The sequence below is a fragment of the Balaenoptera borealis genome (assembly GCF_965194805.1).
Source record: "Balaenoptera borealis genome assembly, chromosome: 20".
Taxonomy (NCBI): Eukaryota; Metazoa; Chordata; class Mammalia; order Artiodactyla; family Balaenopteridae; genus Balaenoptera; species Balaenoptera borealis.
Genome location: NC_138879.1, coordinates 58,307,280 through 58,333,895, shown reverse-complemented (window position 1 = coordinate 58,333,895; position 26,616 = coordinate 58,307,280). Strand labels below are relative to the sequence as shown.

The following is a 26,616-nucleotide window of genomic DNA, read 5'->3' as shown; positions in this document are numbered from 1 at the left end:
TCCTTGGTGTGCCTCTTGGATCGTCCTGTTTGCTTTGCGGCTTTGCAACGTGAAGTAGTTCTGAGGTTGGTGTGACCGGTGGGAATTCCGTAACCACACTCGGCCCCGGTGGAGCTGATAAGCAGCGTGACTTCTGCTAACCTAACCGGTGCCTCTTCCCCACGCAGCCTGGTTAACGAGGTGTACGAGGTGGACGACACCATCCAGACCCTGCAGCAGCGCCTGAGGGACGCGGAGGACACCCTGCAGTCGCTGGTCCACAGCAAGGCCACCCTGGAGCACGACCTGGCGGTCAAAGCCAACTCCCTGTACATCGACCAGGAGAAGTGCGTGAGCATGCGCAGGAGCTTCCCCAGCGCCCGGCGGCTGGCGGGTTTCTGCTAGGGCCCCCTCCCCTGGACCAGGTGTGACGCTCCCCAAGGAAGGCGGAACCAGGGCGCCGCGCGCGCACGCGCACTTACACGAGGGCTGATCTATATTCACTTATTAAAGGATCGTATTTATAGACATGTGCCGCGGTCCTGTCTTGGAAAACCTTTCGTTTGCCTCCAAACCTTAATTCCCGACGATTTACTAGGCTCCTGGGCCAGAGAAAAACAATCGATGTAATAGCCAAGGTAAGAACACTTATTTGTGTTATTCTTGTTATTCTCTGTGTAACATGAATGGGCTGGAAAGGAGAAATGTATTTTTCTCTGAGGCTGTGGAGGCAGGTATCCCAGCAGGTGGGTTCTGAGAGAAGGGGCAAGGCCTCTGGGAAGGTAGTAGTCGGGGATAGTTTGAGCAAAATCGAAGGTGGAAAAATAGAGAGTGCATTTGGACAATAGTAAGTAGACCAGTTAGGCTGTGATTCATAACGTAGGGTGTGTATGAAGAAACAGGATGGGTGAGACCCCTGGAAAGTTGGGGGGGGGTGGGTTCAAGGGTAGGGGGAGTGATGGACAGGTCTGTGCAGGGACATGGCCTTGTGAAAGCAATGACCGGGTAAGGAAAGTTCGTATTGGAGTTTGTATTGGAGTAAATAGTGATGTAGAACATTGTTCACTGGACCCTTGAATTTCTTCTGTCAATTGCTTGTCCTTGTTATTTGCCTGTTTCCCCCGAGTATTTATCTTTTTTTCATTTGTTTTTTAGAGTTCTCTGTATATCAATCATGTGACACTTTCATCCTATGTACTGAGCATATATTCTTTATATGCCACTTGCCTTTACATTTTGCTTATGGTTTTTAATGTTCAGAGGCTGAAATGTGTAAATACTTCCGTGATGATTTATTTCTTTGGAGTTACACCAGAAAAGCTCTTCTTCGTTCCAAGATTATTTACCTATAATTTCCTCTGATTCCATTCATGACTTCTTAAATTACCCTTAACCGTCTGGAATTCAATTTGATATGATGTAGAGAGCATGCTAGCTTTGAATCCTTTGATCTGGAAATACTGAAATGGGAAGATGAGTTACCGGAGGGAAGGGTTTCTCTCTTTTCTCTCCTGTTTCTCACAGCTTGCATCTTGTATGCCTACCTCTTTCTCTTATAAGCATCTTTTTCTGCCTGTGTTCTCTTTGCTCTGTCCTAACCACTGTTAAGGCCAAATCCATCTCTCTCTCTCTCTGTTTCTTAAAAGCTATTTTTCAGCACACCTTGGTCAGTCAACTTCACAAAACATCTCAAAATGCTGGTAGGGTTGACATAAACATGATAAGCTTGAACTAGGGTTATTTTTGTGGTCTCAGTATATCATTTTAGACATCAAATTGTAGGTTTCGTCATTCTCCCTTTGCTTCTAATGGAAACAAAGATATATAAGCGCCACTAAGACACTTAGCAATTAGAGCAATCAAGTGTTGGTGGTCATCATTTTTAGACAATAGTTAGAATAAACATAAATTCCACGTGTCTCTTATTTGTTACGTTTCAGGGAAAATCTTGCTGACTTTTTCCACGAATTATAATTTTTTTTGAGGAATATGTGAGCGTGGAGTCCTTTTACTTAAACATATGTTCCCAGCATTACAAGAATGTGATGGGAAGAAGACGTAGTTCAGACATAGGGAAAGGCTACTTTTCTTGTTATTTTGGTAAACTGTGGGCAAAGCGAAGTTCCACAAATAAACATTCGGTTTCTGGTCTAAAATGTCACAGCTACTTCCGAGGGTGGATATTCAAGCACTGGGATCCATGAACAGCCAAGACTCAGAGTGTGATCTTGCATAAGAATCACAGGTCCGCAAATATCAGCACGTGATCTGGCTTTATATATTCAGGCTCAAACTATCTTTAATATTATGTGGCTTTAAGAAGGGCTGCTGGAATGTCAAAGGGTTCCACCCACCCAAGCATCATTCAGATTTAGAAATGTGTGTAACTGCCCCTAAATAACCAAGTCACCTATAATTTTAGCAATTTCCATTTACATCCCTGGAGAGTGTTGTCATAAACACCTCGCAGGGCACTTTTGAGCCCTGAGTTCATGCTGTAAATAGCTGTGGTGGGGTCCGGTTCTTGGTTATAATTTTTGCACTGAAAACGGGGATGGAGTCCTTCCTTCTGAATGCAGGGCTGACCCAGTTCAGGAGGAGGAGGAGTTGGTTCTCATTGATGTGCCCCTAATTTTCCCTGTCAGTCTCCACTCTTCTAGCCCTGGCCCTTCAACTGGTCCCAGCAGTGCTGGACCCACCATTGGTGAGATTGCCAAGACCAGCCTTCTAGGCAGGGTGCCATGATGGTATTTTCTGAACCCTGTATAGTCGGGCATTCATGGGGAACAGAGACAATACTTAATGTCTTCTCCAAGGATGGAAAATCTATTTTACCTTGAGGACCAGCTCTAGACCATAGCAGTGCTTATTTGGAATGTTGAGGAGGAGTCTGAGGACATGTGTGAGTTCACACAGGTAAGAATCTGGGCGTCGGAAGGCTAATCTAACCTGCAGGGGTCCAGGATGGAGAAGAAGCGGCACAAATATTGCGATCTCTGCTCTAAACAGTTCTATATTCTCCCTCAGCCCAGATCTTTCCCTTCCAACATCAGAAGCGTTCTGTTTTGTGATTAGTGGCTCATTCCCTGGGGCCCCTGCTGTTTGCTTATTTTGCTGGGAGCTAATGGGAGACCCTTTCTGCTGCCAACTTTTTCCTTTTAGCAAGGAGCTTCTAAAGAGCTCACCATGACCAAAAAGCGACTCTGGTGGCATCATGGTAGAGATCTAACTGTCCAGAATAAATTAGACATTATCATGGGCTGTCCCTGGCAGTCCAATGGTTAAGACTCTGCACTCCCAATGCAGGGGATTGGGTTCGATCACTGGTCAGGGAACTAAGATCCCACATGCCCTGCGGCGTGGCAAAAAAAAAAAAAAAAGAATAAATTAGACACTATCAAAGGTTGTGGATTTTTAAAGAAAATTATTTTAAAACTAAAGTGTTATTTTTCCCCAGAGACGTCCGTGAGGGTATAATATTTCGAACAATCAATCTCATCAATGCAATGAATTAATTTTACCAAAGTATTGCCAAGTCCTAGATCTCAACGTCTTTGATTCTATCTTTAAATAGCATTTAAGGCTAATATCTGTGTGTATACTCTGTTTCATCAGATAGAAGAAAAAAATCTCTGATTTGACAGAATGTACGCAATTCTAGAAATCAACCTCTTCTGGCATCCTGTTGGCAATAACCGTTGGTGCTGATGGACTGGAGGACTGCTCTCCATGTGCCTGGGTCTTTGGAACCATATTTCTCCTAAAGAGCATTCAGTCCCAAATGGGAAGCGATTGTGTTTTGTGTCACTTACCGGCATTTTGGTGCGCGTTAACTAAAATAGGTTCTTTCCCGTTTGTGTGCATTCTGGGTTGTCTCTGAGCTGGAGTTATAGCTACAGAAATAGCTAACTTCCTCTAGAGAGAAAAAAGAATTTAGAACTAGGTGCCTCCTTTTCTTACCTTGGTTTGGATTCTGTTCCTCTTATCTCGTGGATTTTAAGACCCTTAGCTCAGGTCACATTTCTTTGCTCGTGTGGAGCCCAGGATACACAGGAATGTATTAGTAAGATGAGTACTAGGCATTGTGGAGTAACAGTGTTAGGGAATGTTGAAAGGAGTCTAATTATGAAATTTAGAGATGAGGAGTCAATGAAAACCCCAAAGCTACAGACGTAGAGCTATCTAGGGAGAATTTCAAGAGTCACTTGAGTTCTGGTTGGTTGGATAACTACCTTCATAGAGAAGTTCTGAGATGTGTTTATTGTTCAAGCTTCAAGAAGAGGATGATAAAGGTTATCTCTTAGGGAGGGGAAAGCTCAGATGCTCGGGGATAATGCAGAAAGACCTTATCCCCAGTGGTGAAATAATGACCATCACTATTGGTCAGTTTCACGATAGAAGATCAAATCCAGTGGCAAGCAAGAGGATATATTGTGGCCCAATAGGAATGGCAGGATGGTTCAGTGGTAAGTCATCCAAACCTCAGCTTCACTCTGTCTGCCTGTTTGCTGGTTGGTTGAATCCCTGGAGGAGAGCAGAGCAAGGTGTACGGAGTGAAACCGTGCTAGGAACGGGGGTCTGGCCTGGGACCTGTGATATCTTGTCCTCCAACGTCACCCCCCAGCTGTCCCCACCAGCCAATTCTTTGAAGATATAGTATGTGGAAAATTGCAATTCATTCTTTATTCATTGACTCAATCAGTAGATTTTTACTGAGGCCCTTCCAGGTGTTTGTGCCGTATTGGACTCTGGAGATAATACAATGGACAAGATGGACACGGTCTCTGCCCTCATGGAGCTTGCAGTCCAGTGGATTCTACTGACAAATCATCATACAAAGAACTAAGCTAATTATGAGAATTTATGAGAGGAATTGCATCTTGGAAGGCTCTCTTGAAGTTGTGACACTTAAGCAACTGTCTGAATGGTAAGAAAATCAATGTGCAATGTGCTGGGGGTGGGAGAGCCTGCAAAGGTGCTCTAGGTGGAGAGAATCACATTTTCAAAGACCCTGAACATGTGAGGAGCTACATACAGGAGTTACATACAGGCAGGACTGGCTTCGCGGACATGAGACCTGTGCCGTCACTCAGGGCCTTGGGCTCAGGGGAGCTCATGCTTGGTTCAGTGCTCTGCTGTTACCCTCTTGAAATTCTTAATAATTTTTGAACAAGGAGCCCTGCATTTTCATTTTGCACTGAGTCCCTCAGAGTATGTAGGTGGTCCTGGCTGTGGAAGTTTGATCTCGATCCTACTTGTGATATGTAGCCATTGGAGGGCTTGATGCAAGGAGAGACATCCTCTCAATTCCTAAAAGGTGCTCTGGTTGTGATGTGAAGCGTGGAAGGAGGGATATGGCTACCGCCCTTTAGGAACTTATAGTACAGCAGGTACAGCAAAACCTGGCCAAGGGGTGTTCTTAAAAGTTACACATTATAGGAATATATTGAAGCAGATCCTGAGAATCGAGCAGAGTGTTATCAGGTGAAATTTCCGGGTTGGGAAAGGTATCATCTCTTACATGGGTCCTCCCAGTCTTCTTGTCTCTGAGCTAAATACCATCGTTTTGCTTCTTCAACTCAAGCTCAATTTCTTTAATCGATTAAGAAGCTTAAAGATCTGAAAACCACTGTTTCCCATTTGAAGCTTCGCAATGTTTTGGGGAATTGCCTCGTAGCTTTAGCTTAATGCTGGAGACTCACATAAAGTAGGGCTGCTTTCCCCTCTTCCTTCCTATGACGCAGCTAGCTCAGATAACACCCAGATGCTTACGATGAGGTTTTTCAGTTGCCTGTCTGAATCTCTGCTAATCTAATTCCTTCGATGCCCTGGAGTACATCCCACAGACACTTGCTGTCTCTTCCACTTAAGGCGGCTGTGTTTCTGCCGTCAGTGAAGCTTCTGTTCTAGGCATTTCCCATAAAGACTATTTCGTGACATTATTGCCAGGCACGTCATCATCTTCTTGTGCTGTTTTAGCTATCGGCGCTGTCCAATAGAACTTTCTGCAATGATGGAAGTGTTCTACATCCTCTCTGTCCAAAATGGTAGCAACCTGCCACATGTAGCTATTAAACACTGAACATTAGCAGGGTTCCACATGAAAACTTAGGGCACTAAAGCTCAGGAAAGCTATTTGGTCGTTCAGTGTCACAGAATCAGAATAGGGCAAATCCAGACAGAATCTCAGATCTTCTGACTCTCAGGGATCTTTTTTCTATGCTATGACTCGGCGGTCTCAAACAACCATTTATTTGCAAAGCTTTATAGAGCGTCTATTAAATGCCATGAGTATTGCGGGGGATGCCAAGAAATAAAATAGTTCCATTGGGTCAAAAAGGGGTGAGCAATGAGAAAAGAGAATCACTTGGTTGACCTCTAAGAGCAAAGAAGAGAAAGGGAGGGCCCCAGTGTTTACCTCCAGAAGTCCAGAGGTGTTGCCATCTGTTGTACAAATGGGCCCTGTTCTGCGTCTGTGCTCAAGGCAAAGGGTCCTGAACCCTGCAGGTTCTTTAGTGCCTGACACACACAGGCTGCGTGTGGTAAACCCCACTGCCTATGCCACTCCCTGGTCTTTGGGTTTGCAGAGACTGAGGCTACGTAACCTGCCCAAGCCCACACAGCCACTAAGCGTCCGAGTCCAGATTGAAATCCAGATCCTTTCGGCTCGAGTGTTAATTTAGGGTAGCAGTGGGTATGGTTGCTGCAAACTAAGTTTGTGCACTGACACTGGTGGTCCTGAGTGCCAGGCTGAGAGACTTAGATTTGACCTATTGGCAGCAAGAAGCCAGAGAAGCTTTTAATGAACTTCTCAGTGGAAGCTACCGAGGAAGTAGGAAGGATAGACTCGTGGTGGCCAGAGCAGAAAGACGGGAAGGGCTTCAAGGAAAACCACGTGTCGAGGTTTTTTCCCTTAGGGGCTCATTTCTCCCACACCCAGAAGATGTCCAGAGGGGCTGGGAACAATGGTGGCATTGGAACGTCAAGGAGAGGGACTGTTCTGGGAGTCAAGGAGGCGGAGGGTAGGGGGTGCAGGCAGAGAAGCTGCCTCCAGAAAAGTCAGAGGAGGTCCAGAATAGGGCAGTGGAGAGAGAACAGAGATGGGTCCAGGCAGTGTGGGGACCAGTGTAGCATCGTGTAAAGGGTCACAGAAGGTCAAAGATCAGAAAGAGACTTGAAGGGCATGAAGGAGATCGCTGGTAACTTTTAATAGTTCTCTTTGGGGAGAACAGTGTAACCAGATAACACAGGAATTTAAGGGGAACAGGGCTATGTTCCATGGGGAACAGGAGTTGACCAGCAGTGAGAGGAAGGGCAGAAATGCAACACCCAGAAAAACACAAGGCAGTCAATACAAGTTTCTTCGAGATAGAAAAAACTTGTTCATGTTTGCAAGTATAGGGAAAGAAGCCAGTGAAGAGAGTGAGAAATTAAACATATTGGAAGAATGAGACTGCATGTATTATCTTCTAAAGAGATGAATTACTTGATAACGATTTTAAAGTTACTGTAAGGTAAAACTTCTCTCAATATCCTTAAAAATCTTTCAGCCATTCTTACATATTATTCCAGAAGCAGTATTTTAAAATTATAGTAATTAAAACTGGGATAGGCAGACAGATCAATGAAATAGAAAGTCCAAAAATAGGCCCATATATATATATGGATCTAATAAAATCAATGCTTCATAATAGTAGGAGGAAGGAGGGATCATTCAATAATTGGCTATTTGCCAAAAAATTAATTTAGATTGTAATTTGGTAGGATATACTAATATAAACTCTAATGATTACAGATTTTTAAAAGTCATGAAAGTACATACTCTTTGTGTCTATTCAAACATCCAGAAGTACAATAAAAGTATATGAAAGTTAAAAGCTGGGAAGGAGCAGTGAACGTTTCCTCACGCACTTTTTGATTGCATTGAGCTTTTGAATTTTTCAAATTCTGTGACATCATTTGGCTAGTTTTAAAACACTGTCTACCCCATAATGCCATCTATCTCTTCTTCTGATAATGGAAAAAAAAAATCATAAAGTGTCGGGAAAGAGTCAAATTCTTTGCTATTAAGTCATTTGTACCAAGTGTCCATCTCTTGAAGAATCTTCATAAATTGCCAAATATATAGTTAAGGTATCCCACACACACACACATCCCAGTGCACAAAGCACTGGACGTCACTGAAATGGCTTTAAGTGATATTATCAGTGCCACCAAGTAATGCTTTAAAAAAAAACCATATTCATTCATTCTTAAATTCAAATGCTCATTTGAGTGCCTTTTACCCAATACAGTCTGTGTAGAGAATAAAATCTTATGCTTCCTGCAGATACTTTCACACCATGTGTTGAAAAAACATATGCCAAATGGACACCACTCGGTTGTAATTTACAATTTGAGCATCTTTCCTGCTTTATTGCATCACAGTTGACATGCACAGTGTGATCCTGAGAAGACTGATGTTTATTTTCACGGCAACTCCTCCCCCAGTGCCTACTTAGCTAGTGTCCCCTACGCACATTTTCCAATCCTCACCATGACTCACACAATAATTGCTCACTAAAATAAATACCTCTTCTTCTGTACTGTAAGTTTCCAACAGAAAAAAGTGGCCAGCCTCTTCTTCTTTGAATATATGTCACTCGTATTCCAGGTGAGTTCAAGAGTTGGTACATCAGTGGTTTCACCCAACCGCAAACCAAAAACAAACACAAGCCTTTTACCACCACCCCTCATGACGTTGTTCTTCCACATTATATGCTGTTAATACTCTGCGTCATAAATTCCATCACTATGTATCAGTCAGGCTGGGCTAAGTTATGCTGCAGTAACAAATGGCCCCCAGATCTAGCCCAGCAAAGTTCATGTCCAACACAGGACAGTTGAAGGCTCTGCTGCACATCGTCCTGACTCTGGGATCCAGACTTGTGGAAAAGCCGGTGTTGGAACATGCACAAGTTGTCATGGCAGCGGGGGAGAGAGAGCTCTGAAAGTTGTTTATCCACCCTCATTTCTCAGACTGAAGCAGGTCACATGGCCCTGCCTGATTTCAAAGGCAGCCGAGAGATGCAGTGCTGTCAGGAACACGGAAGGCAGAGAACTGGAAATAGGTAGTGAATGGTCCTAATGATTTCCACATGCTCATTCGACTTCTTCTCTGAGCATAAGTGTGTCAAAAGCTATGAAATTGGTTTTGCAAACTTTGGGAAAATATTTTGACTCAAACCTGTTTATGCTTTGGAGAAGTCTTTGAATGTTGGCTTTGAAGTTTTAGATTCCTTAGAGAAAAATATTCCATTGAAGACTGGAAAGCAATATTTTGAGGTTGATTTAGAAAAAAAATACTCAGTGGGTTTATTTAGAAAAGGTCACTGTTGGAAAATGATGCAAAATCTTCATACTCCTATTTAACAAAGTTTCCGAACAGGACAAATCAATTTGGAGTAGAAAGAAAGAAATTCCTAAGTACCGTGATATCCAATTTAAAAATTCATTTGTCAGACTTTTCATTCAACTCTCCAGTTGGAGTTGTTTGCGGGAAATCTACTTGCCTATCACTGTTCTAGCACATGCAGGTTCATAGTTTATATTTGAACTAGACTGAATTCCTCTTTCCTATTTATATTTATGATGTTATTTTGAGCTCTAGTATTTATATTACTATTTTCATTACACTCTTATTCTTAACAAACCACTTTTGAGCCATTGATTCTTTTCTGTGAACTGGGGATTTAAAACAACAGAGAGTGACAACACCAAAAAATGACAAATTTTAAAAAAAGGATAATTTAAAAAGAAAATAAAACTAAGTGCTTAAATGAATTAGATAGGTGTCCTTGTACAGGATGGATATATATTCAGTAAAAGTTGGCTTGTGAAAACAGTATAAGCAAAACTCAGTATCCCTAGGGACAGGTAATGTAGAAAACCTTCCATCTTTGGTTTTCAGGAAATGGGAATAATCTGAAAAGTTCAAAGTGTGTGATTCCCCAGAGAATGTGATCCCCCCATTCTATCAGACAATGTCCCTCTAAATACCCTCAACCAATTATGGGGTTTATTTTTTTCCCTTTACTGCAAGAGATGCCCCAATTATTTAATTGATCCCCCTTTAACCTTCTGACTAATTGCCACTGTGTGAATAGAGGTTTAGAAGGACATTCTCTCCTCCTGCTGTTTGATTATAAACACAGGTCTCACTAAGCAACAGAGAGGCATTTTCATTTGCATGCTTCCTTTTTAATGGGATATTGGGTCTACCAATTCAGAGCCCAATATCCCAGTGCAAAGTGTGGGAAATTAGAAGAGGGTTTTCAAGTTTGGGACAAGATGGGGGTCTCTTATTTCCTGGCTCTTACCCCAGAATTGAAATCTGGGGACCACATTCTCAGATGGCAATGGAGAGAGATCGTGCCCCAAGAGAATTCCTGACTCAGCTACTGACAGTCGCACAAGAGTAAGGATAGCTAGCTGGCTTTACGTCGCTAGTAATACCAAAAAGAGTGTTGGGCCCTTGAGCAGGGGCTTGAACCTAACGGCCCCAGTGCTGTGATGATTTTCACGGTGCAGTGAGTCAGTGATCCCCGTCTTTCCTGGGAAAGGGCCCTGGAAGGGGGTAGAGAAAGGCCAGCCATGCTCCCTTCAAAAGTGTTCCATAAGGAGGGGAGAGAAAGTCCATTCTTCTGTGAACCAAAATATGAAAAGGTAGAGGAAGATGTTCCTTCTCTCAGGCACTAGTGTTCATTGGCTGTGATGGTTTGACTGTGTGTCCCCCTAAAATTCACGGGTTGAAACCTACCCCCCCAACCAGGTGATGGTATTAGGAGGCGGGGCCTTTGGGAGGCAGAGCCCTCATGAATGGGATTCTTGTCTTTATGAATGTGGCCGTAGAGGGCTCCGCTGCCCTTCTGCCACATGAGGACACAGCAAAAAGATGGCCGTGTGTGAACCAGGAAGCGGGCTCTCACCAGACACCAAATCTGCTGGCACCTTGATCTTGGACTTCCAGCCTCCAAAACTGTGAGAAATAAATTTCTGTTGTACATAAGCTCCCCAGTCTGCAGTATTTTGTTATACCAGCCTGAACGAACTAAGACATTGACTCAGAAGATGATGGTAGCAATAAAGAACTTGAACGTGGTGTCAAGGCACACATAGAAGGGGTGGTAACTCTATCCAGTTAATCTTGTGTGGGATCCTCAAAGGTCAGGTGATGCAGGGGGCACTTCACAGTGAAGTGAAGAGGAGACAGGGCTGCCCTCGTGCTTGCAGGGTCATGGGGGGCAGTTCTTGGAAGACAAGGTAGGATAAGCGCCATTGAAGAAACATGAAGGAAGTGGTGTAAGGAGGTAAAGATGGAGGTGGGGGCTCTTTTTAGGATCTGGGAAAGCTTAATACAGGGGGTGAGATTTAAAGTGGGAGACAGATGAAAAGATGCTCAACATCACTAATCATTAGAGAAATGCAAATCCAAACTACAATGAGGTATCACCTCACACCGGTCAGAATGGCCATCATCAAAAAATCTGCAAACAATAAATGCTGGAGAGGGTGTGGAGAAAAGGGATCCCTCCTACACTGTTGGTGGGAATGTAAATTGGTGCAGCCACTATGGAGAACAGTATGGAGGTTCCTTAAAAAACTAAAAATAGAGCCACCTATGATCCAGCAATCCCACTCCTGGGCATGTAACCAGAAAAAAACAGAATTCGAAAGGATGCATGCACCCTGATGTTCATTGCAACACTATTTCCAACAGCCAGGTCATGGAAGCAACCTAACTGTCCACTGACGGAGGAATGGATAAAGAAGATGTGGTACATGTACACAATGGAATATTACTCAGACATAAAAAGGAATGAAATAGTGCCATTTGCAGAGACGTGGATGGACCTAGAGATAGTCATACAGAGTGAGGTAAGTCAGAAAGAGAAAAACAAATATTGTATAATATCGCTTATATGTGGAATCTAGAAAAATGGTACAGATGAAACTTATTTGCAAAGCAGAAATAGAGTCACAGATGTGGAGGACAAACTTATGGTTACCAAGGGGGCAAGGGGGAGTGGGATAAATTGGAAGATTGGGATTGACATATACACACTACTATATATGAAATAAATAACTAATAAGGACCTACTTAGCACAGAGAACTCTGCTCAATACTCTGTAATAGCCTATATGGGAAAAGAATCTAAAAAAGAATGGATATATGTATATGTGTAACTGAATCACTTTGCTGTACACCTGAAACTAACCCAACATTGTAAATCAGCTCTAATCCAATAAAATTTAAAAAGAAAGAAAAAAAGAAAGGAAAGGAAAGAAAGAAAGGAAGAAAGAAAGGAAGAAACCCAGAAACTCCAAGTCTGCTCATTTCTGGGGGGGAAGGGAGTTCAAATGTGATGCTGCAATTCTCTCCTCTCAAATTTGTCTTCCCTTTGAAGAATCCCTCATTAATCGCCAAGGCTCCACCACACTGTTCTCTGTAGGGATGTGTTATGTGTTATGTGTGTCCCCCTAAAATTCCTATGTTCAAGTTCTAAACCTCAGTACCTCAGAATGTGATGTATTTAGAGAAAGTATCCTTAAAGAGGTAAGTTAAAATGAGGTCGTGTGGGTGGGCCTTAATCCAGTAGGACTGGGGTCCTTACAAGAGGAGGGTACTTAGACGCCGACCCACACAGAGGGAAAGCCAGGTGAAGACACAGGGAGAAGTTGGCCGTCTTCTCTGGGCAATTTGTTGGGGCCACCCTGGCTAACTAATACAGTGGGAGTGGAAAGTGACTTCCTTTGATGTCTTAGAGCCCTGCTGAGAGGAGGCATTTAAGGCAGGCCTCTGTAAAGTCTGGGAGACAGCAAAAAGGAACCAAACTTCCAAACTAAGGTAAAACTAGGTCATCAAGCTTGTAAGAAATGGCTTGCTTTTAAAGCTGCTAACGAGTCATCCCGTTCACAAAAGGATCTGTCCAGGGATTGATGATGCCTTTGGGTCCTACTGCCATCTCCTGCCTCCAGAGGGGGATCCCCAACAACACAGCTCTGTCATTTTGTCCTGGAGCCATGTGGTCACACGTGCTGAGAGCAGGGTTAGGACTCAGACCACAAGTGGCCTGAGGCTGGAGTTCGTGGCCAAGAAAAGAGCAATTGAACCTGGCGTCACAACCCCCGGGCTTGTCTACAAGCTGGCGTGGACGTCCCGCATATCTGTCTGGCCGTGGTGTCCGCACGCATGCGCTGGGAGGGCTGTGTAGTGAACAAAGTGTTTATAAGCATCTGCTGAAAACTGTGTTCCCACACCCCTGGGAGGGCCGCAGAGCAGGCAGCTGCATCCCTGCCGTGCACAGCAGGGGCGATGCTCTCCTCTCACTCCAGAGAAACGATATAGGAACATTCTCTGGCAAAGACAAACCCCTCCAGCGTGCTCCAGGAAAACAGTTCTGAACATAAGATCTGCCAGGTCTGGATAAACATAGCTCAGTCCCTCAGATGTTTTGACCATGACTGAATGTTCATACCGCACGGCCTTTCATCAGAGGCCTCCAAATAGTTCACATAAAATCCTGAGCCTGTTCCAGGCAGCGGCTCATCAAGAGTTATCAGATCCACTGTTAGAGCCACTCAACGCCGTGAAGTATTTATCCTCGGAGATAATGTGAACCCGGAGAAAGCTGAAGTTTGAGATCTTCTGCTGGTGGCAGAAGAGTCCAACTCCAATGGACTTAGAAGTTTCTTTATACTTGGAACCCCATTTTCCTCGTGTTTAAAATGGGAATAATAATAATAGTGTGTCTTCACATATATGCTCTAAGTTTGTTTTTTATAACGTGTTTTTAAAAAAATTTATTTATTTTATTTATTTAGTTTTGGCTGCATTGGGTCTTCGTTGCTGTGCAAGGGCTTCCTCTAGTTGTGGTGAGCGGGGGCTACTCTTGGCTGTGGTGTGCAGGCGTCTCATTGTGGTGGCTTCTCTTATTGAGGAGCACGGGCTCTAGGGTGTGCGGGCTCAGTAGTTGTGGCGCACGGGCTTAGCTGCTCCGCGGCATGTGGGATCTTCCCAGACCAGGGCTTGAACCCGTGTCCTCTGCATTGGCAAGCGGATTCTTAACCACTGCGCCACCAGGGAAGCCCACATGCTCTAAGTTTTTAATCAGATTAAAAAGCAAAGAGGGTTCCTACTTTATTGTAGGAAAGCTCTCAAAGTTTCTATACACATTAGCATTCAGGAAGCGTCATAGAGAATGATGGTGAGATGATAAAGACCTTCAAAGAAGCGTTTATCACTGCCCTAGGCATTCTTGTGACATCCTATGATTCTACTGTACCAGATTCTATTTTCCTTAAACCTGTCTTGAAGTCCAAGTGACAGAATGGTTAGTCGATGAATCATTAGGTTGGAAATTTAAAATGCTTGAAGTAACATAAATAAATGAGCTGTAAAACAACTCAAAGCAATATTTAACAAAGTGTGGTGCATATATAAACATGGGGTCCCCATGTTCATGTGCAGGCTTTCTAGTAATACATGGAAGCCTGGAGATTTGTATGTTTCTCCAACAACCCTTTCATGCATGCATTCAACAAATAGTAATAAAGTGCCTATGTTATGCCAGGGACTGTAGTTAGCCATAGGAATCAGAAAATGATAAGACAAGTCCCAGCCTTCCAAGCCTTATAGCCTAGAAGGAAGACGCCACTAAGGAAATAAATAAATAAATGCAATAAAGTATAATTAGATTCTCAACCAATGGACTTGGTATTCATGGTGTCAGCAGTCTCTGAGTACTTACATAGGTCTATGCCATACATTGATTTTTTAAAAGACTATTTTTAAAGAGAAGTTTTAGGTTTATAGCAAAAATTGAGAGAAAGGTACAGGGATTTCCCATATAGCCTCTGCCCCACACTTACACAGCCTCCCCCATTATCAACGTCCCTCACCAGAGTGGTACAGTTTTTACAACTGATGAATCTACACTGATACAGTATCACCATCCAAAGCCCATGGTTTACCTTAGGGTTCACTTGGTGTTGTACATGCTATGGGTTTGGACAAATGTATAATGACATCTACCCATCATTATATCATACAGAGTATTTTCACTGCCCTAAAAACCTTCTGTGTTTTGCTTATTCATTCTTAACTGCTCCCTAAATTCCTGGCAACCACTGATCTTTTTACTGACTCCATAGTTTTGCATTTTCCAGAATGTCATAACGTTGAAGTCAAACAGCATGTAGACTTTTCAGATTGGCTTCTTTCACTAAGTCATATGCATTTAAATTTCCTCCCCATCATGTCATGGCTGGATAGCTCATTGTGTGTGTTCAATAATAGTCCATTGTTGGGATGTACCATAGTTTATTCACACATGCAGTGATTTTAATTTTGCTGGGTGCAGTATGACCTGGTTGGCTGAGGGCACAGTGTGAAGTGTACAGGCAAGAACAAGTCGCCAAATTAATGAGGACACCAGCTGACTTCCCACCAACGGATGCTGGCTTCTGGGGGGGTGATGGGGGGACTGGCACAGTGACCTTCACAGTGTCATAAAAAACTATCTCAGTATAGTGAGAAACAACCTTGAGAAAAATCCAGTTGCTAGTGACAATGATGGAAAAGAGGAGAAATGAAAGACCTCCAAGGACACGACTGTTCTTGTCCAGAAAACAGAGCATTTAGAGAGAATAAGGGTGCTTTACTGGTGGGCCCCGATGCAGGAACTCATGAAGTGCTCAGAATGTATTCCTCACGAATAGAAAGGCTCTATTCTATACAAAGTGTGTAGTGGTAGAGGGAAAGTGTCAGGTTAAGCTTCACGAAGGGAGTGATCTTGGGGCAGATTCTTGGAAGATAAGTCATGTACTGACCATGTGACTAAGATCAAAAGATGAGAAAGACCCTCGCCTGTTTGGAAAATACTGGTCAAAAACCAAACAAAGGGACTTCTGTTGCTGGCCAGGGAGGGTGATAGGAATTTAACCGCTGACCAGAAACAAGCAAAAGTGATCATGGCAAGAAAAGTTCATAAGCTGGTTGTTTTTGCCCTTGAAATATCGTTTCCAATAGCATCAGTTTTAAGTGGTAGTTTCATTCCTGGCTAACCCACAAAAGCTTGTTTCCTCCACATGAGGGAATTTCAACTACGTTCTCTGTTAAGTAGGTTTTGTGGCCTGGTTTGAAGACACAGTCCCCACTTTATACATTGTTTTCCTGGAGGAGATTTTGGGAGACAAGAGCAAGGAAACCATGTTTATTCAAAAAGCCCTTTTACCTGCTGCCAGGTGCCTGCTGAAATGGAAATGGAGAGGTGTGGGTGACAGGTCTGGCCTCTGGGAACAGTTAGGCGTCTTTTGGTCAGTGGAGGAAGGTCTTGTCTAAGCACTTGAGGGCCCGCTCCTCCGTGGGGAGGGCTGTCCGAGGCTCTGGGCTACCCTGAAAGGGTAACTGGGGAATTCTTATGGACCCAGAGGCTCTCCAGCTTGATACAGTTCCTTTTAACCCAGGTAATGTAATGAGTGAAGGGAGTGGTGTGAGATGATAAATGGCAAATAAATGTCAATGTTCAGCAGGTAATAGGGTCTGTGGATATTCAGCAAAACAGAGAACACACATTCCTGTGTGGCAGAGAAAATACTCACCAGGTATTCTGTCGGCTCTTACGTTGCCCTGTCTCCCTTGTAGCTGAGTTGGGTCCACCTGATAAGTTTTGGTCGATGGATTCTGAAGCGAAATGTCAAGCTGGGTGGTCAACAGCCAAGGTGCTTCCTACACCTCTCCTTCCTCCCCCCAGTGATCTTGGATGCTACTGATTTATATGATGGGTCACAGGAAGGAAGAAGCCTGGATCCCTGAGTTGCTGCCTGGAGCAGAGCCCTCACCAACCCTCACTGGACTTTGAGTGAATGGACACTAATCTTTCGTTGGGTTAAGCTGCTAAGATTTGGGGTTTTATATGTTAGGTTATCAGAGCCCATTCTGCCTTGACTAATATACTATTTAAGTCGGAGCCAAATGGTTGCTGCCATACATAATGCAGGATTGGTGTTGCCTAATATCCCAGTTTTTCAAAACAAGCCAGAAATGGACATTTTCATGTGACTCCAGGTTTGAAATGCTGGCGACGTATTCAACTTGAAAACACCATGGTTCTACGCTGTGTAGACCAAACATGTCGGTGGGCTGAGTTCAGCCTATCAGGGGCCACTTTCCAATCTCTGAGGTCCTTCCAGCCTATTTAAGTATTTTACAAACTTAATGTCCTGTTACCATTCTAATTTCAGACTTAAAAGGCAACAATTATGGGGATCAGTGGTGGGGAAATAAATGTCTCAGAAACTTCAAGCTAAAACGTACGAGGTCATAGCCAAGGAGGGTAACCCAAAGCGAAAGTTCTTCTTCTTCTCTCTCCCCTCCTCTTCTTCCCTGACCTTCCCACCGCCTTCCAGAAAGGATGTGAGGCGTGCCTTAGGTCAGGTTCTCCAGAAGCAGACCCTGAGATGCGGCTTCAAGAGCAAGTGATTTACTAAGCAGATGCTCCCAGGGCAGGTTGGTAAGGGATGGAGAAAGCAGAGAGTGAAAGGGGAGGAGCCAAGCAAAGGTGCCACCATCTCAGGCAAAATCCTGCAGAAGGTAACTTGTCCTGACCCTATGGGGAAGCTTGGAGGGCTAGTTACACCTCCGAGTTGCCCCGACCCAAAGCAAGGGGTCTGTGCTTTCATTCTCCTCAGCCGGACAGTCTGGCCAATGACCAAGGTGGGGATGCAGGGCAGGTATGTGAGCGCCAGGCCCCCCAGCTCTCCGAGTCTGCAGGTACAGTGGTCCAGGAGCCCAAGGGCAGCCCTTCGAAGAAGAGCTGCAGGTACTGGCCATCGGAAACACAGTGATGGGGGCAGCTGGGGGCGCAGGTGCAGAGAAATGATAAAATGGGATGTGAGGGTATTTGGGCGGAGCATCGACATGGCCCACTTTAGGCGTAAAAAAGATTTAAGGAAAAGAATTCTCTAAAGTTGCATCATTAGTGAATGGAAAATAGTGATTTTGTTGGGGGCTCATGTAGTAGTGATTGTAGTTCTTTGTAAGCACGTGGCAACTGTGTGACTTTGGGGACCTCGTTTAATTTCTCTCAGCCTCGGTTGGCTTGGGATGATGGGGTTGCTGTGAAGAGCACAGAAGTAGTGTGTTAGGCACTTAAGCCTGGTGCATTTTGGTGCTCACCAAAAGTCCTTAGCACCTTCCGTCCACACGCTCCTGGGACCCCGGGTCCAAGCACATGCTGCCCGATGCTCTACTCTGTCTGGACGCCCTTCAGTAGCCTGCCCCTCCCCCCTTCCCGGGCCACGCCTCCTCCCAGCACTGCTCCTTCTCTGTCCACGGGGTCCTCTCCAGGGAGTAGATTCCACCCTTGGAAGCATCTGATAAAACTGATGCATGTTTCAACATTCCTAACCTAAAAGAAGGACTCTCCAGCAATGAAATCAAGAAGTGTTAAAAATCTCGATGTGCAGGTAGTTATTTTGGTTGTCAGAAATAGAGACAGAGGAAGCAAAAGGAGCTGCTTGTACGAACATATGAGAACTTGAGCTGAAATCAAAGCTGACCAGGGTCCCGGGCAGCCTTAGTGACTCGATGGCCCCTCCATCTCACTCAGTTTCCGTCCTCCAGGACCAGACGTGACAGAGGTCGGCAGCCAGCCTGGGTGCCCCCATTACTGTCCGCGACTAGCTCTGTGCACGGTCCCCGGTGTGCTGGTGGCAGGATTGTGACTTTTGTGGTTTTGCGGGACAGGAGCCCGAGCAACAGCTCTTTGTCACAGATTCATTTCTGTGATGTACTAGGGACGCACCAACAAGGTCAGCCCTGCTCCGAGCCGCAAGGTTAAAATTTACAGCCATCCACGGAGCACCTGCTGTGAGTCAGATATGGTGCTTTGGCCCAACTCGGAGACAGTGCAGAAGACGGACAAATAAAAAGAGATCTCCAAGGCAACGGAGAGGACTGCTATTTGGGCGGGATGCGGGGGTGGTGAGGGGGACCGTAGCAACACAGGGGATGGATTCCTAACCGGTCCTTTCAGGGCGTTTGGGAACTTTCCAAGAAATAATAAGCTGAGAGCTGGAGGCGAGCACAAGTCAGAGAGGAGAAGGAGGCCAAGAGAATTCCAGGCAGTGAGAAGGGGTAGGCCAGGGCTTGGAAGCCAGGACAGAACACACAATGTTCGTTAGAGGCACTGCAAAGTGCAGCCCACCTGTCACCTGGGACAGAATATGTCGAGGATATTTCAAAGCACCATCACAGCACGTTTTGTTACAGGAGGAAAGGATGTAAGTCAGCTAATAAATAGGCTATAACCAGGTTTTCGTTTTGCTCTGTTTTGATTTTTTTTAATTGCAGGACTTCTCAGAACCTTTAGAATTCTTCTAGATGCTCATGTCCATCAGGAAATCCTCCAATGGACTTTTTTCCCAATAAATATTTGGCATGTTCCATGGAGCCCTCAGTGGGCAGTGCTACCTCGGTAGAGGCACCTGGCTGAAGCTCCATGGACAAAACGGGGCTGAGAAAGTGGTCTCTGCAGATAGAAACACCCAGGTTTTTTGACTGATTCTATGAACAAATTGTTCACTTTTTCTAGCTTTGTTTCCCTCATTGGTTAAAAAAAAAAATACAAATAGTAGTTCCAAAAATAATATTTGTCAACAGTGGTTGCCCCTGGGGGCTGGGGATTGACTAGCAAGGGGCTTGATGGAATTTTCTGGGTTGACAATAACGTTCTGTATTACTCAGGTGGATTCAATCATCAAATTCCATCCATGGTGCCCTTGAAATGTGCACATTGTATTGTATGTAAATCTTACCTCAAAAAAGTTAAACATGTATTGCACTTTAATGATTTTCATGCCATGTTATCTAAGAGTGAAATACCCTGACATCTGCAACTTACTTTTAAATGAATAAAAGTTAAATGGGTTGGTAGATGGATAGTTCTGTGATAAAGCAAATGCTGCTAAAAGGTAGCAAGTAGAGACTCTAAGTGGTAGGAATTTGGGTGTACACTGGGCCACTCTTTCAAATTTTTTGGTAATTTTTTTCATAATAAAATGTTAGTGAAAAGTAATAGTAACTATATCTCAGGTCAAAATTTCAGTACTTAGCACAATGTCCAGAACATAATAAGTTGGTGATGATTGTTATTATTCATGGTAATTAGATAGTGACAAAATGGAGGTGGAGAGAGCATTTGGCTTTGGCAGTAATTCAGAGAAATTAAACCAGGGCCTAAAATAGAGTAGTTGCCGTGAGAATGAAGGTGGTGGAAACATTTCCAAGGTGCAGCTGCTAACGCTTGGCGGCCAGTGGGTAACTGGTGTTGAGAGAAGGGGAAGAGTCTGGGATGCTGCAGCTTCTGGCCTTGGCAATGGATGGATGCTAGTACCGTTCAGAGATAACCATCCTCTCCAGCTGAAGGAAAGCTGGCTCTAGAATGTCCTGGGGCTCCATGCAGTTTCATTGCCAAGGAGCCGCAGCAGCCCTGACTCTTTGACAAGTCTTATCTTCCCCCCTTCCAAAGAACAGTTCAACATATGTCAAACTTTGTTTCCACCCATGAAGGGAAAATCTTAAGGCTGCGAGACCCTCCCTCAGGAAGATGCTTCAAGGGACGCTCTTTAAAGTACTTTGCAGATTTCTCTGGAAATGACACCCTTCATGGTCCTGGTGTTTGCAGGCTGTTAAGAAAGTGGTGACTCTGTGGAGGGGAGTGGCCGCTCAGAAAGCAGGCTGCAGCCTTCCGCGGGTTGGCGTGCAGTTCCTGCAGCCCTGAGAGCTGCCCCTCGCTGGGCAGTGCTTGTACCAGCGCTCTGGGCAGGGCCGGCACTCAGATCAGTGCTGCCATCAAAACTGTGGCTCACAGGTGGTAGAACAATGCTTCCCAGTACAACTACTTTTTCTAGCCAAGGAAGTGCTGAACGTTGAGAGTTATTATTTTCATTATTCAGCGCTCTTCCCAAGTAAGGGTTCTGTTCTTCATAAAAGCTTTCCTGTTTTTTGATTTTCCATAGGCTTTGCGTTGGGGATTGAAAAAGTGCCATTTGTTTCGGTGTTCAAAGAAAACACTTTAATTGTCAAGCTTATGCCACAGATGAGAGTTCATGGTTCCAGGCCAGGGATTGTACCAGCTGCAGGGCCGGGCTCAGCCTCCTCCACAGCAATGCTGCTGGAAGTATTGTGCACACATGGGACCGGTGCCAGCTCACAGACTAGTACAGGGCTGCTGTGAGTAAGTAGAAATCGAGAGTGAGAATTTAGAAGGTTTCAGAGCAATTTTACGTGGCATGACATCCAGTGCGTGACCAGGGGACACGTCCATCTGACGTGTCTGTAGGATCCCACAGAGGCTCAGGAGTCTTCTCAGTCTCTCTGACCTTACCACTCTCCTTCTTCAGAGACGCAGCTGAGCCAGCAATGAAAGCCCGTTTTCCAGGCCCCAGAGCACCAGGAGCGCCACGAAGTCTATCCACTACCGCGAGGACGTTGCCTCTGCTCTGCTGGCAGAGAGTCCTGCTTCTGAATGCAACCTGTTTGGTACCAAACGCCATCCCTGTGATTCTTCATGTATCAGTTAGCTTCTGCTGTGGAAGAAATCATCCCCAAACTCAGTGGCTTAAAGTGACACATTATTGGTTTTCACGATGCTGAGGGCTGGGCTTTGTGTGGCATCCCTTCTGGTCTGGGCCAGAATCAGCTGTTCTTTCCTGGGGTGGCTCACATGTCTGGGGCCTTTGCTATGTTGGCTGGGATGGTTGAGATCATGCTCCGTATGGTCTCTCGATACCCAGCAGGCCTCCCTGGGCTTATTGGGATGATGGGGAACAGTGCCCAGCAGCAGGAGAGTAACCCCCAATGGACAATGGGGGTTAAGCCTCTGCTGATGTCATCCTGCTAACGTCCCATTGGCCAAAGCAGGTCACATGGTCAGCTCCGGATTCAAACAGTGGAGAAACAGACTGTACCTATTCATGGAGGGAACAGCAAAGCTTCATTGCAAAGAGGCGGGCATACAGGGACGGGAAGATTTCCTGGCTATTTTTGCATCTAATCAAGATTGAAGAGACCAAATGACATTGTTTGCTCCTGGCCCATAGTAACTGCTCACTAAAGAGTTATTGAATGAATATGTTTTTAAGAGGCCTTCAGTTTTCCTTCTCTTCACATATTTGAGGTTAAGATGTTCAAAATACACTGCTCCCAGAGTCTGGTTCTGACTGTCGATGGCCTTGTTTGCCAAAAACGCTTAGTCATCTGTTTACTCTGTCATCATGGAAGAAGCCAGTAAAGTCCGGTGACCTTAGTAAGAGGAACTGTATGACTTTTGTTTCCTATATAGAAGCAACCACTGGTGTAGACTGGGAAATCGATCTTCATTCATTGTGTGGTTGTTAAGACAACACCAGCTGGTTTCAGCTATTAACACAGGTATTCACACATAACATTGTGCATGAAGAATAGGGAGTAGGGATCAGCCGGTGAAATTGTTGGGCGAAAAATGGCTCCATCAGGCATATATCTGCAGAAAACTCTAATTCGAAAAGATACATGCACCCCAATGTTCATTGCAGCACTATTCAGAGTAGACGAGAAATGGAAGCAACCTAAGTGTCCATCAACAGATGAATGGATAAAGAAGATGTGGTGCATATATACAATGGCATACTACTCAGCCATAAAAAGGAATGAAATAAAATGCCATTTGCAGCAACATGGATGGACCTCGAGATGATCATACTAAGTGAAGTAAGTCAGACAGAGAAAGACAAATATCATAGGATATCGCTTATATGTGGAATCTAAAAAATGATACAAATGAACTTATTTACAAAACAGAAATAGATCCACAGACATAGAAAACAAACTTATAGTTCCCAAAGGGGAAAGGGGGGGGGAGGATAAATTGGGAATTTGGGATTAACAGGTACGGACTGCTGTATATAAAATAGATAAACAACAAGGACCTACTGTATAGCACACGGAACTATACTCAATATTTTTTAATAACCTAGAAAGGAAAAGAAATCTGAAAAAGATTTTACAGAATCACTGTGCTGCACACCTCAAACTAACACAGCATTGTAAATCAACTATACCTCAATTTAAAAAAACAGAAAAAAAAAGAATAGAGAAACTTGAGCTTGCAGAAAAAGTTTCCTTGCCTTTTCTAATAAACCTCACGTTTCCAGAAAAAAAGAAATAAGAAAAATGGCCCCAGCAGTCACGTGAGTGGACGCACACCCACTGGTGCGCTGAGAGTGGGGCTCTGGTGCCACCAGGCTTACGGACAGGCTCATGGACCAGGTTTTCCAGAGCTCAGTGGTCCAGACATCCAGCCCCACAACAGGTCTTTTCCCTCAGCTGGATCGAGTGAAGCTTCTTTGTCAGAAGGTCTTCCAGCTGGGGGCCCATCACTGGCAACCCATGCCAACCACTCTCACCCTGGATTCTCTGGAAGAAGCTCTTCAGCTGGGTCATTTGACGAAGCTGGGATGGTCTGCGTGATGATACGACCAGGATGTTTCTGTCTCTCTGGAGGATTTCCCGCCCTCCCCTGCAGCCTGCATCCTACGGTCATCGCTGGGCTTCCGTGTACCAGCTCCAATATTCCTCCGTGCGTCACCTCTCTCTATATGTTGGGGTGCGTCAGAGGGGCCTGGGGCTGATCTAGGAAAAAGGATATGACCACAAGAAGCTGTAACGCACAGCAAGCTTCATTAGTGGCTCTTGGACAGGGTCGCGTGAGAGACAAGGTCCGTCACAGCATGAGACTGCATAGGGACCACGATCCAGAAAGGGAAGAGGGAAAGGAACTCCTCAGGAGGGGGGGGGTCCCGTTGAGGCCGCCCAGCTGCCCGGTGGGGTGTCTCTGGGTCAGAGGACTGAAGGACCGAAGCGGTTTGGGGGTCTTACAACCAACCACAAGGCTCTCATCAATAGCCTGCAGATGTGAGGTGAGGTTTCATGGGGTATGCAAAGCAGGCAGGTTCTAAATAACTAAAATTTTACTCATTCTGGCTATTTTTAAACTGATTGGCTGTGTAAAAATTGGCGTTAGATGCCAGCAAGCTTTCAGGTAATGAGTCTCAGCCTATGCTCAAGATATAAACCACTGAGGGGCCAATACCCAGAGGCCACCTTCGGATCACTCCTATAACCCCGTAACTGGGGTCTGGGGTGTTCTTCTGAAGACCATGATGAGGCCACCCCGAGTTAAGATGCTGTGGTCCCCCTAAAAGGAGAATAAACATATGACAGGGGAGAGCCTGAGTGGCGATTGGGAACCACGTCGCTCCGATGACCTCAGACCACATCCAGCCGATTCTTTACTCAGGATCACAGCCTCTGTGGAAGCTGTCTCTTCCCTGCTGGGGGGAAGTTAGCTGGCCTGCAGGCCTTAGCCGATGCCTGCTACCTTCACATTGCCTCTTCGTTTCCTGAAATGCCTGGAGCCAGTCTGAGGAAATGCCATCTCTGCCATTTGTCTCCACTGATTGAGGCTAGAATGTCAGGGCCGGGGAGGGTCACGTAGCCCAGAGTTTCCAGTAGTGAGCTCCAGGGAATCTAAGTCTCGGGACCAAATCTGGGAACAAACGTCCCATGGTACCGTGCATTTAGAACGCGCTTCATCACCTAGTGCCCTCCTAGGGATTCCCAAGACACGGTTATAAGTTCAGGGACCCAAGACTATAGGGGAGTGGGTATGTCATGTAGAGCATCCTTTGCGGAGACTCGTGAAGATATATCACTTGGGAGGAAAATTCAAAAGGGTCCTGAGGTCTTCCAAGGATTTAGGAACTCACAAGGTACTGAAATTCAGATATTAAGGGTATTTTGATTTCATTATGGTTGCACGGCATAAAGGACAGATGAGGCGAGAGAGAGGGGAAAGGAGAGGGAGGGAGGGAGAGAGATTCTGAGAAATAAGATAATAAGACAAGGGGGTCAGTTTAATCCCCTTGGTTGAATGAACCACAGTTTTCATCTGAACCATGTCTGACCTTCCTTTTGCTGAGGGTCGTAGGGATTCTCAGATTCAAAGTCACATGCTAAACTAAAGAACTGTTGGCTTATTCAGGGTCCCTAAGGAGCAACCAAAGTCCAGGCCACTCCCCCCCTTTTTTTCTGAGTCTCCTGATGTACTTAAACATGAACAACATAAGGTTGCCAAACTCATGGTCCATGTAAATGCTTCCATTTGACCATCAACACTGTAAGATGCACATCGTATTTCATTTGTAATTCAGTGGTGTCCGACCACCTCCGTGCCTGGGTGTGTTAGTCCCATCTGGAGACAGCACAAAAGATGATGGCCTGGCCCGAGGCCCTGCTGACCCCTCCCTGGGGTGGGCCGAGTGCAAATTCCTCCACTGACACCAGGAAAGTCAGAGGCTCATCGTGACGGAGGCACGAGGCTAAGATCTGTGATTATTAATCATGAATAACCCTGTGATATGTTCAGTTGCATGCAACCTTATTTTTCCCATTTTATGTTAGAAGTTGGAAACACAGACGTTGGCTGTCATTCTCCAAGATCTGCAGTCTTTCATTTTTGTCGCCGTGGAACCTGGGATGAGTCTAAGGTGGCACATATGATGGAATTTAGTGACGTATGGTCCAAGCTTACATTCGGGCTCCACCATCTGCAAGCTCTGTGCCCTTGGGCACTCGGTTAGCCTTGCGGGGCTGCAGGGGTCACGGCGGTCCACCCATCCTGGGATCGTTGTAGGTATCAAATGCGAGCTTTTAGCACAGCACCTGGGGAGTGCCGATCAATTATAGGGATGGTATTTTGTAACTCCCCCCTCCAACCACGCGTTGTTGACTTTTCCTCATTTCATTAAATCATCTTCCTCAACGTTATGTTTAATATCTACACAGCATTTCATCTGAGGACTGTACCGACTTTTGTCCCGTCACCCCCCTATTGTTCGAGATTTAGGACATTCGTGTCTTCCTTCGTTATAAAAGTGCTGAAACATATAGCTGCAGTTTTTGTGTAGCACATCCACATTTCTAGAATTTTAATGTCTAGATCAGAATTCTAAGGTAGTTGCCGCATGAAGCCCAGGCCTTATCACCGACGTCCCCTGGAGAGAAATTTCCTAGTCTTTAACAATAAAGAGTCAAAATACTTGAAGCTTTGCCCGGTCCTGCCTTGAACCTCTGCAAAGGTTTTGACCTCGATCTGTGAACATCCTTGGCTTCCGCTGAGGTTTCACACTGAGTAAGTGGTTTGAGGAGTCGTGAAGAGGAAAACCTCTGCTCTCAAGTTCACTTGAAGTGCAACCTCGTTCCTCCAGCTCAGAGGCACTCAAGGAACAGAAGCAAGCACCGTGGAGGCAGCGAGGCTTCGCGGGTGTGCCCCCCCCCAGGTCCCCTGCGGGATGGTCTGCGTGCACCCTTTCTTTAAAAAAAAAATTTTTATTGGAGTATAGTTAACTTACAATACTGTGTTAGTTTCAGGTGTACCTTTTTTGTTTTGTTTCGCTTTTTTTTTTGTTTTGCTGGTGATGAATGCCCCACAGCCGGGTGTGGTCCCATCTGCCTGAATCAAGCATTCCCTCGACTTTTAGTGGACTTTCCTGTAC

At 45.1% G+C, this 26,616-nt stretch overlaps 2 protein-coding genes across 4 annotated transcripts in view; both read left to right on the top strand.

Moving 5' to 3' along the window:
- The window catches only part of TEKT3 (tektin 3), a 178,246-nt gene extending 174,880 nt beyond the window's left edge, over window positions 1–3,366 (top strand). For all 3 annotated transcript variants that reach the window (XM_082373360.1, XM_082373361.1, XM_082373362.1), the window contains one exon: window positions 168–3,366. In XM_082373360.1, coding sequence (XP_082229486.1) covers window positions 168–384 — 217 coding nt within the window. In that variant the 3' untranslated portion in view covers window positions 385–3,366. The remainder of the gene's footprint in view (window positions 1–167) is intronic.
- Window positions 3,367–3,881: 515 nt separating this feature from the next.
- Window positions 3,882–26,616, top strand: part of PMP22 (peripheral myelin protein 22) — a 55,175-nt gene continuing 32,440 nt past the window's right edge. Inside the window, exons 1-2 of the mRNA XM_082373374.1 lie at window positions 3,882–4,906; window positions 11,738–11,895. The gene's annotated coding sequence lies outside the window, so the exon portion shown is untranslated. The remainder of the gene's footprint in view (window positions 4,907–11,737; window positions 11,896–26,616) is intronic.